General features: G+C 36.1%; 1 protein-coding gene and 2 long non-coding RNA genes across 6 annotated transcripts; 2 read left to right on the top strand and 1 right to left on the bottom strand.

The window, feature by feature from the left end:
- Window positions 1-3,829: 3,829 nt before the first annotated feature.
- On the top strand, window positions 3,830-5,879 carry LOC123315523 (NADPH-dependent diflavin oxidoreductase 1). 4 transcript variants are annotated; one of them, XM_044901250.1, is made up of 3 exons: window positions 3,830-3,968; window positions 4,002-4,788; window positions 4,841-5,090. In XM_044901250.1, the coding sequence occupies exons 2-3, from the start codon at window positions 4,030-4,032 to the stop codon at window positions 4,907-4,909; spliced, it is 828 nt and encodes a 275-aa protein (XP_044757185.1). In that variant the 5' UTR covers window positions 3,830-3,968; window positions 4,002-4,029; the 3' UTR covers window positions 4,910-5,090. The 4 variants fall into 4 exon arrangements, with proteins under 4 accessions (XP_044757185.1, XP_044757184.1, XP_044757182.1 ...); XM_044901249.1 differs by adding an exon at window positions 5,487-5,584 and having other exon boundaries at window positions 3,831-3,968; window positions 4,002-5,392; XM_044901247.1 differs by having other exon boundaries at window positions 3,831-3,968; window positions 4,002-5,879.
- A 2,520-nt stretch (window positions 5,880-8,399) lies between these two features.
- LOC123315728 lies at window positions 8,400-9,340 on the bottom strand. The gene is made up of 2 exons (XR_006537988.1): window positions 9,239-9,340; window positions 8,400-9,119 (listed from the first exon to the last, which is right to left on the bottom strand). It is a non-coding gene; the product is annotated as an uncharacterized LOC123315728 (long non-coding RNA).
- A 6-nt stretch (window positions 9,341-9,346) lies between these two features.
- On the top strand, window positions 9,347-10,517 carry LOC123315727. Its single transcript, XR_006537987.1, has 3 exons — window positions 9,347-9,609; window positions 9,689-9,876; window positions 9,949-10,517. It is a non-coding gene; the product is annotated as an uncharacterized LOC123315727 (long non-coding RNA).
- Window positions 10,518-12,374: the final 1,857 nt, after the last annotated feature.

Genomic DNA, 12,374 nt, shown 5'->3' with positions numbered 1-12,374 from the left:
CCTACATCGCTGCCAACGAGACCGCTACACCCTATAGTTTTTATTGTAGTAGTAGTGAATATTCCATTAGCTTAAAGCTACAAAGTTCATAACATCATATTTACAATATATCTACATTTACAATATATCTACATCCGCTCAATATCTATTATCAATATTACCATTACCAGTCTCTTGAATTGATTTAAATTATAAGAGTAGATCTCATAACTAATGGTAACTGGTAGAAAATACTCAATCCGTTATAAAAAAGTGATCGCTTTTGCTCTCACAATGCCACATACAGGACACTCATTCTTTTTCGATATAATATATATACTACTTGGCACGACAAGGAAACGTTTCATAATAGTGGCTACAGGAAGAGGATGTTCGTTGCTTTTAATAGAATATACTTTGAGAAAACACCACAGATCCACGTTTCATATTCGTGACTACAGTAAAGAGTTGTTGAATGATTTCGTATACAACGTTGATGTAATGTTATTTATTTTCTATTGAATATACGTTGAAGAAGTATGCTAAAGAAACGTTACATATTGGTGACAACAGTAACAAGTTGTTGAATGGTATCGTATTCAACGTTAATCTAATGTTTTTCACTTCCTGTTGAATACACGTTGAGGGTGCACTTAAATATCAACGTTTCATGTTAGTGGATTCAGTAACCAGCTTGATCATAAACGTTGATTATATGTGAAATCAACGTATGGTGGAATTTAGGTTTCTAATTAACGTTACAAAATTCAACGAGTAACCTTGAATCAATGCCCCCCACCACATATAAACGTATAATACACGTGTGTGTGTTTATTGGGTATGGTCTCATACGACAAGTATTTTTTTCAATTTTTTTTTTCCGCAGGTAACTGAGATATCTGCTGGCCTAAAAGCTCTGGGACACCCGGTATATGTTTACGATGAATGAAACACCCTGTATAAACAAGTAATTGTTATGTACACTCGATAAATAATCGTCAGCCGGCACGATGCCGGTGGAATATGCAAACTGCAAACTGCATAAGGTGCAGCGCGCCAAAGGAAGCTGGTCACTGCCCTTGACTTTGGAAGCCTGACTGACGCAGAATCCACCACTATAAACGTGGCTGACGTCCATTTTTACGTTCAATTTGATGAAAATAATCATTTTTCAAAATTTCAAGTGAAGATCGGTCACTTGTCAATTTTCAGATTTTTCCGACCATTTCAACCGCCTGACTGACGATGTTTCCACCATCGGGAAAGTGACTGACGCCCTCATAATCATGAATAATTTACATTATCACAAAGTTTCACGTGCAGATCAATCACTTTTTTTTAGACTTTTCCGGCGAGTTTCAACGCCTCCCACGTCCACACCCACCACGGTCGCGCTGACTGACTTTCGATTTCGAGTACAGTAATAGTGCAACTAATTAATCACATTTGAGTTGGAGATGAATCACTGATTAAAAAGTGACACCACCTCCCGGACTATAATAGATATATGTTTGGCATACTCGGATTGTTGGTCCAATTGTCAGGTGGATATGAGAAGAGCCGTTTACTAGTTGTTGCGGATTCATTGCGATGTGTTCGCCAGGAGATCTGTTAAGACGGTCTTGCGTTAGTTGTTGCAGCTCATTTAACGTTACCCAGGTTGCACCACGAGGAGGCGAGACAGCATTGCAACCCCAGTAAAGAAATAACATTTGGTGACCGTGATAATGGAGAGTTTCAAGAAATAACGAGAAATAATAAGAAAACGCTACAAGAAAATATGTGTAGAAATAGACCTGAAAGTAAGCGACAAAGAACGAAGCAAAGACGACGTGTTATCCCTTTTAAGGCAATTAGAAGATAAGGGTGACCGATTACTCTCTTCAGGTGAAAACATTAGAGGTATGTTATTATCGAATGGAACTGAAGAAGAAGAGGAATTCAACAAAGTAGAATTTTTCCGAGAGGAGTTCGTAAGACAAAGATCTAAATATGAAGCAGTGTTGAAGAAGACATTCAATCAAACAAAAAAGCAACAGCGAGAAGAACGAAACAAATTCCGGCTTCCATGAATTGAAATTAAAAAATTCGACGGAAATGTGGAAAATTGGATAGGATTTTGGGAACAGTATCGAAAAATACACGAAGACAAGGAAATCGATTTCGAAGACAAATTTCAGTACCTACGTCAGGCAACAGAAGTTGATTCAGCACCAAGGAAGCTAGTGGAAACGTTTCCTCCATCAGGAGCCAATTACACGAAAGCTATCAGATCAGATCAGATGAAGGCAAGGTTTGCAAAAGACGAATTCCTTATCGAGGTGTATGTGAGGGAATTGCTGGAATTTAGTTCTCAAACAAGCAACGAACAATAATACACGTATGTCACTTTCGAATATTTATGATAAGCTAAGAAACGAAATTAAGGGCATTGAAATCTCTAGGAGTAACAAAGGAAAATATGCAGCAATGCTGTATCCTTTGGTAGAGTCTGCATAACCGAACGATACATTGAAAGCATGGGAAAAAAATCGCAGTGTAAATGAAGTAAACAACATTTCTAATCCAAATGTGATAGGGAAAGGTATTTTTCTACAAGCGTACACGTTCAACCTTTTTTCTGTACTCTCCAGAGCCCTCCAGTTAGAGGTTTTGAGTCTTTCATTTGGATTCTCGAACACCTTGAGTATATTCTCGCTGGAGAGTTCAAGGCTATTTGGGAGATAGCCGATCAGGATCTCCGATCAGCTCCCTCCGAGGGTTTTAGACTCTATGCTGAATGCTCCTTAGCCACTCAACTGTGGCTTATCAGAGCAGGTCAAACCAAGCCAACAAGGCCTCATATATATGCAGCTGCTGCAATTTGGGCTTTATGGTTTCCTCTTTTCCCAGTGCAATGATCTTATCCAGAATTGCTTCCTCGATGGCCTTCAGTTTGTCCATTTCTAGGAGCACATGGATATTTTCTATCCATGATGCCTACCTTCAGACCAGCAGCAACCTGGCTACAGGTGGACCCATGTTTTACAGGAGCTTTAGAGGCTTTCGAAGTCTCATTCTTCCGACGCTTAGGCACTTTGCCTTTAGGCGTGCTGTCCTCCGATCGAGTTCTCTTGGTAGTCTGAGTAGTGGTCGGCCTGGGACCAATTGGTTTGGAGGCTTCTTTCCTGGCTTCTTCTGGTGCCTTCCTCTCCTTTATGAGGAACTTCATCCTCTTCTTGGCGGCCCCAGAGAGTCTAGGTCCCTTGACTTCCAACTCGAGGCCCTTAACGACCTACTCATCGCTGCTCCTCAGCAGTATATCTTCAGCCATGGAACTAGGACTAGGGCCCTTCTTCCCGAGGCTGGTTGTTTCAGGGTTACTATCAGTGGTTTCGTTAACAGGCAAATTGATGGAGGCGGGTGCCCTTTTTCCTTCTTAGCAGAATATCTTGGATGAGATATATTCGATCAAACTTCCAACAAAAGTGTATTGTCATCGACCCTTGAAACGTGTGTGAATTTTAAAGTTAATCAGACTTCTTAAAATTGGTGAAGATTACGCTGAAATATTCCATTACATACGAACAGGTGAAGATAATGGGCCATATTCATAAAGAAGTAGTGAATGCTTTCACTTCTGTTTATTGAAATGGAATAATACATTTTATAGGCAACAGACAAAGAAAGTATTATAGTAGAGGCAAGTACTCTCCTTTATGCTCACGACCCGATCGTGTCAAAAAAAAACTACCTTACCTACTTATCGCGTTTATAAATTTCGCCACCAGGTGGACTATTAGAAATCTAGTAAGTCGTATGCCTTGTTCCATGCGTTTATTGGCCAAGCAACATTCGATGATGAAATAGTAGTTTATGGCAAAGAGGAAACTCTTTGTTTATGGTTTTGAATTGACGAAAATAAATTTCTACTATGAGGCACAGAACACTGTGTTTTTGATGGCCAAGAGTCTATGGTCTATAGTCCAACCCAAATTCCAAAATTCATATTCATATTCATAATCACTACTCTGTAATCTGTGTTCATAATTGTTTTGCTTTCGGTATTCGATGTCATACGTTCATACTAAACTAAGTATTTTGTTCGGATCACAAACTGGTAATGCCCAGGACATTGCAGAAAGAATTTGGAGGATATCCAAAAAGTACTATTTCGAGAGTATAGTGACCTCGCTAGACGAATACCATGTTTCAGAGCTATTGGTTGATGAATGTGTAATATTTGTATGTTCAACTACAGGCCAAGGAGAAGTTCCAGATAATATGAAGAAGTTTTGGAAGTTTATTCTCAGGAAGAATTTGCCTTTAGGAATTCTTGCTCATCTGAAATTCGCCGTTTTAGGCTTAGGTGATTCAAGCTATGTTAAATTTAATTTTACGGCTAAAAAACTATTCAAAAGGTTGCATCAGTTAGGAGGAAGTCCCATTATTCCTGTTGGATTGGGAGATGATCAACATGATTTAGGATATGATGCTATTGCTGATCCATGGATAGAAAATCTTTGGAAACAATTACTAACAATATATCCATTACCTGATGATGTGAAACCTCTAGAACTTGGCTCTATTGTTCCTAGATGGAGTGCATCTTTAAAGCTTCTTGGTAACGTTAATAATGTGCTTATCAATCAGTCCATTTATTACTCGACAAGAAGTAAAGATCATTTTGATGTTACTATTATTGACAATGTACAGTTAACAGAACAATCACATTTTCAAGATGTAAGATTGATCAAACTGGAAACAAATGGACAAATTTACAGTCCTGGTGATATTGTTGTTGTGAGACCTAAGAATATACAATGGAAAGTAAGAGAACTAGAAGAAGTACTTGCAAACAATAATGTAAATTTTTCTCTAGAAAACATTGTTTCCCTCAAAGAAAGAGAACATGGAATTCCTATCCCTGATGTCCTCAAGTATGAGTTAAGTTTGAAACAATTATTTGAGGAATATTTCGATCTGATGGCAATTCCCAGACGCCGAACATTCGAAATTTTGGGTAGTATAACAGATAGTGAATTGGAGAGAGAAAAATGTATAGAGTTCACAACTGCTGAAGGTCAAGAAGAGTTCTTTAATTACTGTAATAGACCAAAGAGGAACATTGTTGAGGTTCTACAAGACTTCCCTCATGCTACAAAAAATTTGACTCTAGATTTATTGTTTGAAATATTTTCACCAATCAAGCCTAGGGAGTTTTCGATAGCTAGTAGCTTTAGATGGCATAAAAATGAAATTCATTTGTTATTAGCAGTTGTAAAATATAAAACTAAGTTAATGAAGGAAAGAATTGGTTTATGCTCAAACTTTCTAGCAGGCTTACAGCCAGGAGAAACATTAACTGCATGGATAAGGAAAGGTAGTTTTAAATTTCCCACAAGCGATGTTCCTATCATATTGGTAGGCCCAGGTACGGGGTTAGCTCCATTTAGAAACTACATATTTGAATGTGTCCATAAGGGAATAGCCTCTTCAAACAATATAATACTTTTTTTTGGTTGTAGAAATAAAAGGAAAGATTTTCTTTGTGAGGAAGAGCTCGTGAAATTGCATGTTGAGAAAAAATTGAATTTGATTTGTGCTTTCTCAAGAGACCAAGAACGAAAAGTCTATGTGCAGGATAAAATAAGGGAAAATAAAAAAATTGTATGGCAACATTTGCAGAGGAAATGTTGCATCTTCATTGCTGGGAATGCAAAGTTCATGCCCCAAGATGTAAAAAGAGCCTTTATGGATGTATGTATAGATTGCGGAAACATGAAGGAAAATGAAGCTATGAATTATATAAGTGAAATGGAAAGAGAAAATAGGTATCAAACAGAATGTTGGTAATAGAATGATAATTCAATCATTTCTATTTAAATGTAGACTAAAATAAACTTGAGGATGGAGAAATATTTATTGTGTTTGTTTTTATCTACTTATTGGATACATTTTTTGACTGTCAAAAAAACTTGTCAAGTAAAAGTGATGGGATGAACATAGGAGTCTTCCTGAGAAAGTTTGTGAAAGATCTACTAAGATAACCTTAGACCATGTACTACATCTGCTGGTTATTCATCAAATTGAGTTGTTCCTGGTTACCACTTAATTATATTGCACTTTGTGTGGGAAAAGGCATGAGTTAGCAGCATAGACTTATAATAACATGGACTCCGCCTGTGAGAGAGAGGTCGGTAGGTTGAATAAGATGGAGAGTTTGTGGGCAAGCTGTCAAAAGGTTATAGAACACAAGTTTATGCGAAAATTTTCTTTAATAAATTTTCAACAAGCTTCCAAGAAGACACACAGGAATTCCATAGCATTTCTCTGAAATGAATTATGTCAAAAATTATGTGAGTTTTATTCAAGAATAGATGTAATGAGAATAATAATCAACGTATCAAAACCTTGTGGGCAAAGTCTGCGAAAATTGTAAAAATTTTCCATAATAAATGTTCAACTAGCTTCCGAGAAGGCAAACAGGAATTCCTTAACATTCCTTCTTAATGGAAAATATAAAAATTATGTGAGTTTCATTCAAGAATGAATATAATGTGAATAATACTCAACGTATGAACACCTTGTGGGCATCGTCTGCGTCACATATTTGTTTATATCCATCATATGATTTTTACATTGCCCACACAGAATCAGTTCATCTTTTTCTTATTCGATTAGAACGCATAAGCTTTTCTCTTTAATGCACCCAACCTTTCGATCTACTGAAAAGTCACGTAACAGTGAGTCCATGTATTATAAGTCTATGGTTAGCAGAGAGGGGGAAGTACAACATCTCTTCCCATTTCGACTTATAGGCTTGTGAATTCCATTTGTAATTGTGTTTTATCAATCCTTTTTTTATATCAACACTGACCTGATGAGTAGTGTTAAAAAGTGCACTTGTCTAAAGTTCATCTTCTGTTAGAGTAATCATACTTTGTAGTGATATATAAGAAAATACTTCGAGTTATTCTTTTACTCGAGAAACGAGGTTCCAACTGTGAAATTATTACATCCAACTTGTTATTAAAATCTTGAGTTTCGAAATATTTTTGAACACCGAACATATTCGATAATAAAAAGTGATTAACGCCAAAAGGCTATGAAAGAAAACTACATAACTTGGACTGGCAGAAATCTACACTTTCAGTATACCAGAGACAAGTATGCAGTATACCATGGAGAACGTGTCGATATCATAGACATATTAAACACATGTTTAATAGGTCTATGGTCGATATCGAAGGTAGGTAGTGATAGCAAAGATTCCTCTTTGGTCCGGTTTCGCTCTTTTTTGAGCTCGTCATTATCACATAACCCAGCCCAACGATGCCGGCTACAGATTACAGAGTAGATGCAGAGTGATGCCGGCTGAACGAAGCAGAGGCCTCTTTGTTGAAAGCCAGCGGCGGCAGAGCAGCCCTTTCTCTATGAGCGACGGCATCGATGTCAGTCCCATAACTCCCATAGAAATCATATACAGGCTTACAGGGAAAGTCGTACTGAATATTAAAGGACGTTATTATTCAGGTAATTTCTGATGGATTTGGGTCTATAGTATGTGTCCGAAACTCAACCGTTATGGAGATATTGAGTTTTAAAGATTTTTTTTTTAAATCCTTCATTTAATTTCATGGACTTTTTATCGATTTTTTCGGATTGGAGCTTCTAGGGGCCGTTTTTTATGCATCCAGTTAGAGGGCATTTCAATCAATAAAAGTGATCAACACAAACTGAACCCACCGCACTAACAGCTCAATATGACTGCTCGACAACGAATTAAAGAACTTTCACTAAGTGTTTTTAACTTTGACGCGCTTTTTTTGAAAAATACTTCATGGAACTTATTCGACATATATAATTTCAAAAACTTCTACGTCTCTTCAGCTATTCATAAAGGAATAACTTGCTATTAAATGTTATTACATTAATATTAAATAAGCGAAACATTGAATGCAGTAGCGGCGGCAATGTCGAATACTTGCGACGGTATCGTACTCGTCGAGTAGGTACCTGATTTTGGCGTATTTCACAGACTTTATCGAAGACTACGTGAAACTGACGTATTCTAGATGAGGACGACGAAGAAGCAAATGAAACACGCATAGAGAAAGGGAAAGAGGAGAGTAGTCAATTCAGTGTTATTCATGGGCGACACGTTTTGTGGCGCCCCCCTTGGCTACTGGAGAAACTAATCCGAAAAAATTTGCGCGGGAAATTCAAATAACGGCCTCGTTTTTGAAATAATATTTACCAAGTTCGAAAAATACACTCCGTCGCCTCTCTCTACTCCTATTGTTCTTTTTATCGAGTTTAGTGGGAAAGATTCGATTAAAAGAACGATAGGAGTAGAGAGAGTCGATGGAGTGTATTTTTCGAACTTGGTAATTATAGATTTTTAGACGAATCATGAAATAGTGTAATAAAATAGAAAATCAACTGAAATAAATATATATTCAGGAAAATATTAGAAAATTACATTTGTATAGAAAGAATATACAGAAATTTAACCGAAATGAATATATAATAGAAATATTTGACAATAACAACTATAATTACAATATTGTACAGAATACATTATATAAAGGAACTGATCTTTTAAAGGGTTGAATGGATAAATAATATGGGCCAAACTAAACACAAAAACTGAACTTTGATATACATGAATAACTGAATTTGATGGATTCAGGCTTTATTTCTATGTGGTCATATCATATTGTATATTATCGTAATACTTTTTTACAATTATTAGAGAAATACATACCATAATCCAATTAATCATGAACAACCGAGTCCACATGTTCTTCATATGTAAACCAGAAAAATGTTACATGCGACTTTAAAAATAATTTCAACTTAGGGGTTATCGATGCAATATGTCCAAATGGCGGTACAATATGCCATTCTCATCATTTTCATAACTCTTGTTAGATTTAGAAATGGTCAAATATCAAATTATTGCAGTTTTATATGATGTAATAATAACAGTTCGAAAAGCAGCAAACATATTTCCTGGAGGATCCCCTAGATTGAGACTTCTAGTTCTCAAAAACTTGAATCCCTGGTCCCTACAACTTTTGTGTGGCATTTATTGTTTAAAGCCATCCAGACTTGAAAGCCATTTGAGTCTTTCTTGTTTCTTCTGGGCATGGGATCTGAAAAAATATTCTATATTTTGGTATCCAAAAAATGAATAACATTTCGCAATTTTGTAAAATCAAGCAATACATAATTTTAATTGATTATAGAAATAGAAATATATACAAAAACTCACCATGTGTTCGAAAGCAAACAATTTCTTTTTCGGGGAATAAACAAAAATCTCGAAATACTCTAACTTTTTGCATTAAACAAAACAAACTCAAGCCTAGTTCTCAGAGCTTCGTAGTGTCGCCAGCGACAGTTCTCCAGCCAATCAGAGCATGTAAACAAAACTTCCCCTGACCCCTTCCTTTTCATTTCTGGTTGTCGAGAAGTGTCGCGACACGCCCCTTTTGTAGTTGAAATATTCCAACTACACCTCGAATTTCTGCGACAATCACAAGTAAATATAACCTATCTGTCAGCCGCAAAAACAGTTGTTTTTGATTTTAGATATTCTTTTCAGTATTTTTTAATCATGGTATATTTTCCATCTAAGTTCAGGTAAATATATGAAACACCAATGATAATTATCACGGAAAAAGAAAATATTCTTTCATTTCATATTTATTGTTTATTTCAGAATGGAGTTTTTCTACAAGTATACAGCTTTATATTCGTGGCGAAAGGCGAAATAAAATAAGGAGAAGAAGGTGGATTCACTAGACCACTGCGGCAGATAGGTATTTAACTTCCTAATGAACCATGGGAGTTCACTGCTATATACTCCATGAATATTCATTTGGCCAATCCGTAATAGATATATGAAAAGTAAGCTAATTTCACGTTTTGAAATGAGAAATATGTCAAGATTTCCTGAATTAAATTCCAATTTTCTTTCAGTGAATACAAAAAGTGCCTATTTCATTGAAATTCCCAAAACAAATCAAAAAGTAGCTGAACGTTACTCCCACAAAATAAACAAGATTGGAGGTTTTGATCCATATGCCATTTGAGCAAGAGATATACGAGGTTACAGTCCTGATGGAATATGATGATGTTGTGGTTTTTCTAGTTTTCACAACCAGTTTTTAAACACATCAGCAAATGAAAGCATTTAAGCGCTTATCAGCCGACAAATGCTCGCATTATATCTGGGTTTTGCTGTTTGAAACAAAATATTCTGTGAGAAGTTTTTCACAAAAGGGTCAGTACAGATGAATAGGTGTACATGTAAAGAAGGGAATAATGACCATTTTATGATAAAATGCTGCTATGAGGATTGTGAAATATATTGGATCCGATCCATGCGGAAAGTGTTGGGCTGACCATTGTTCCTGACCATTCGTTCAGCAGCGCTTGTACAAGCAATTTACACATGGATCGAATAGTTTTTTAAAATGTATATACATAATATGATGTAATGTGGTTGTATTAAATAATCTCGAATAGATGCACTGTTCTATACAAAAGGTGTATTTACTATAAATATAAAACAGAAACAATATGAAAATATAATTGGTTCAAAAATAGGAACAGTATAAAATTATATCCAGTAGAAAAATATACAGCATAAATATAATGAGGATAGAATATAACCCATATATTTGAATAGCTCTTTCAATAGCATCCAATAATTTTATTCGTCTCTTGTCTCGAGTCATTTGAGTAAAACTTCTTTTCTTATACTTTCTCTATTTCTTCGGCCAAAATATGCAAGAGTATGGCATAATTCTTCATTTCCTCCCAAAATACTGCTTGACTTGCCCAAGTTATTGAATACTTTCATGGCCTCTGTACTAATGTAAATTTTACACAATTTAACCACAATTTTAGTTCGAACACCATGTTTACTACGGACATTATGGTGTGAGCAACTCGAAAATTCATTTTTGAAAAGATATATGTAATGTAAATTCAAAATAGAATAGAATTTTTCAATCGTATTTGACAATCAGCTGTTTATGACAGCGGAGAACACAACACGTCATGTGAGAATGTAGGAAGGAGTGGGGATTGTCGCTGGCGACACTACGAAGCTCTGAGAACTAGGCTTCAGACGGAACATTGAACTCTATGGGTTCCCATAGAGTTCAATGAGACGGAATGACGGAAATCAGCTGACTTGAGTTCTGTCATAGATTACAGATTTCTTTCATCCACATCCACTAGTTCTTGAACTGGCCACCAAACACTAGCGCCATTTCCGACGGGATTCCAAAAATTCTTAACCTAATTCTAAAAACGTGTCCCCCGTGTTGCCTATCTATTCGGCAGTCTCTCTTTTCTCTTGTCTCTGGAAACACGCCAGAGACAACTCACTGTTACAGTGACTCTATCAAACACAGTGGCGACAATTGGAAATTTAGCAAGAATATGGCGGCTTAGAAGCACAGATTTCAATGCTATGATCTCTAAATCGGAATGCGGATTGGCTCTCGTCACGCCACATGACCAAATCCGCCATATTCTTGCTAAAACGATGAAAAAAAAACGAGACCGCAATTGTTGCAATTCGTTAGAGTCACTGTACTCTATGTCTCTGAAACACGCCATCTTTTTTAAGCGGACCCAACCACGTCAACAAATGTGTTCCCTCAACGTCTTGGTATTTCCCAGTGGAAAGTGTGGTTCGTAATGCAGTCTTCTGTTCAATACTCTTACCTTACCATTACAAGCCAGTGCAAATAAATGAAGAAGGAGATTCATTGCGGCGACTAGACTTCTGCAGATTTATGCTCAAGGCTGATATTAATGATTCGAACTTTTTTAATAAAATCATGTGGACAGATGAGTCGAACTTGTAATAAAGATGGTATCACAAATTATCATAACGCCCATTATTGGTCTCCCAAAGCGCAAGGTAACCCGAAAAAAAAGAATAAAAGAGTCACCAAGGATATTCAGTTTGAATGTGTGGATGGCTATAAAATCATTTACCTCGAACTGAACGGAAAAAAAAATACATATATATATATATATATATATATATATATATATATATATATATATATATATATATATATATACACACACACACACATATATATACCGGGTGGCCCACTCCAGACGCGGCGCTCATTTTAAGGAAGTAAATAAAGATATTTTGAAAATCTTTTTTTGTGGTGTGTGTAGGGTTTTCAAAAGCACAATTTAAAATTATTGTTATATATACAGGGTCCAAATGTAGACCAAAGTTACACTTTTTTAAATGTAACACTCTGTATATTTGACCTCAAAAATGGAATGGCGACAAATTATTCCAGATAAGAATTACAGAAAATATCAAATATTTAGGAATAATAATAGACTCTCATTTAAGATGGAAT

This window comes from Coccinella septempunctata, chromosome 6 (assembly GCF_907165205.1).
Source record: "Coccinella septempunctata chromosome 6, icCocSept1.1, whole genome shotgun sequence".
NCBI lineage: Eukaryota > Metazoa > Arthropoda > Insecta > Coleoptera > Coccinellidae > Coccinella > Coccinella septempunctata.
Note: the sequence above shows the minus strand (reverse complement) of the source record. Positions and strands in the feature narration are given on the sequence as shown.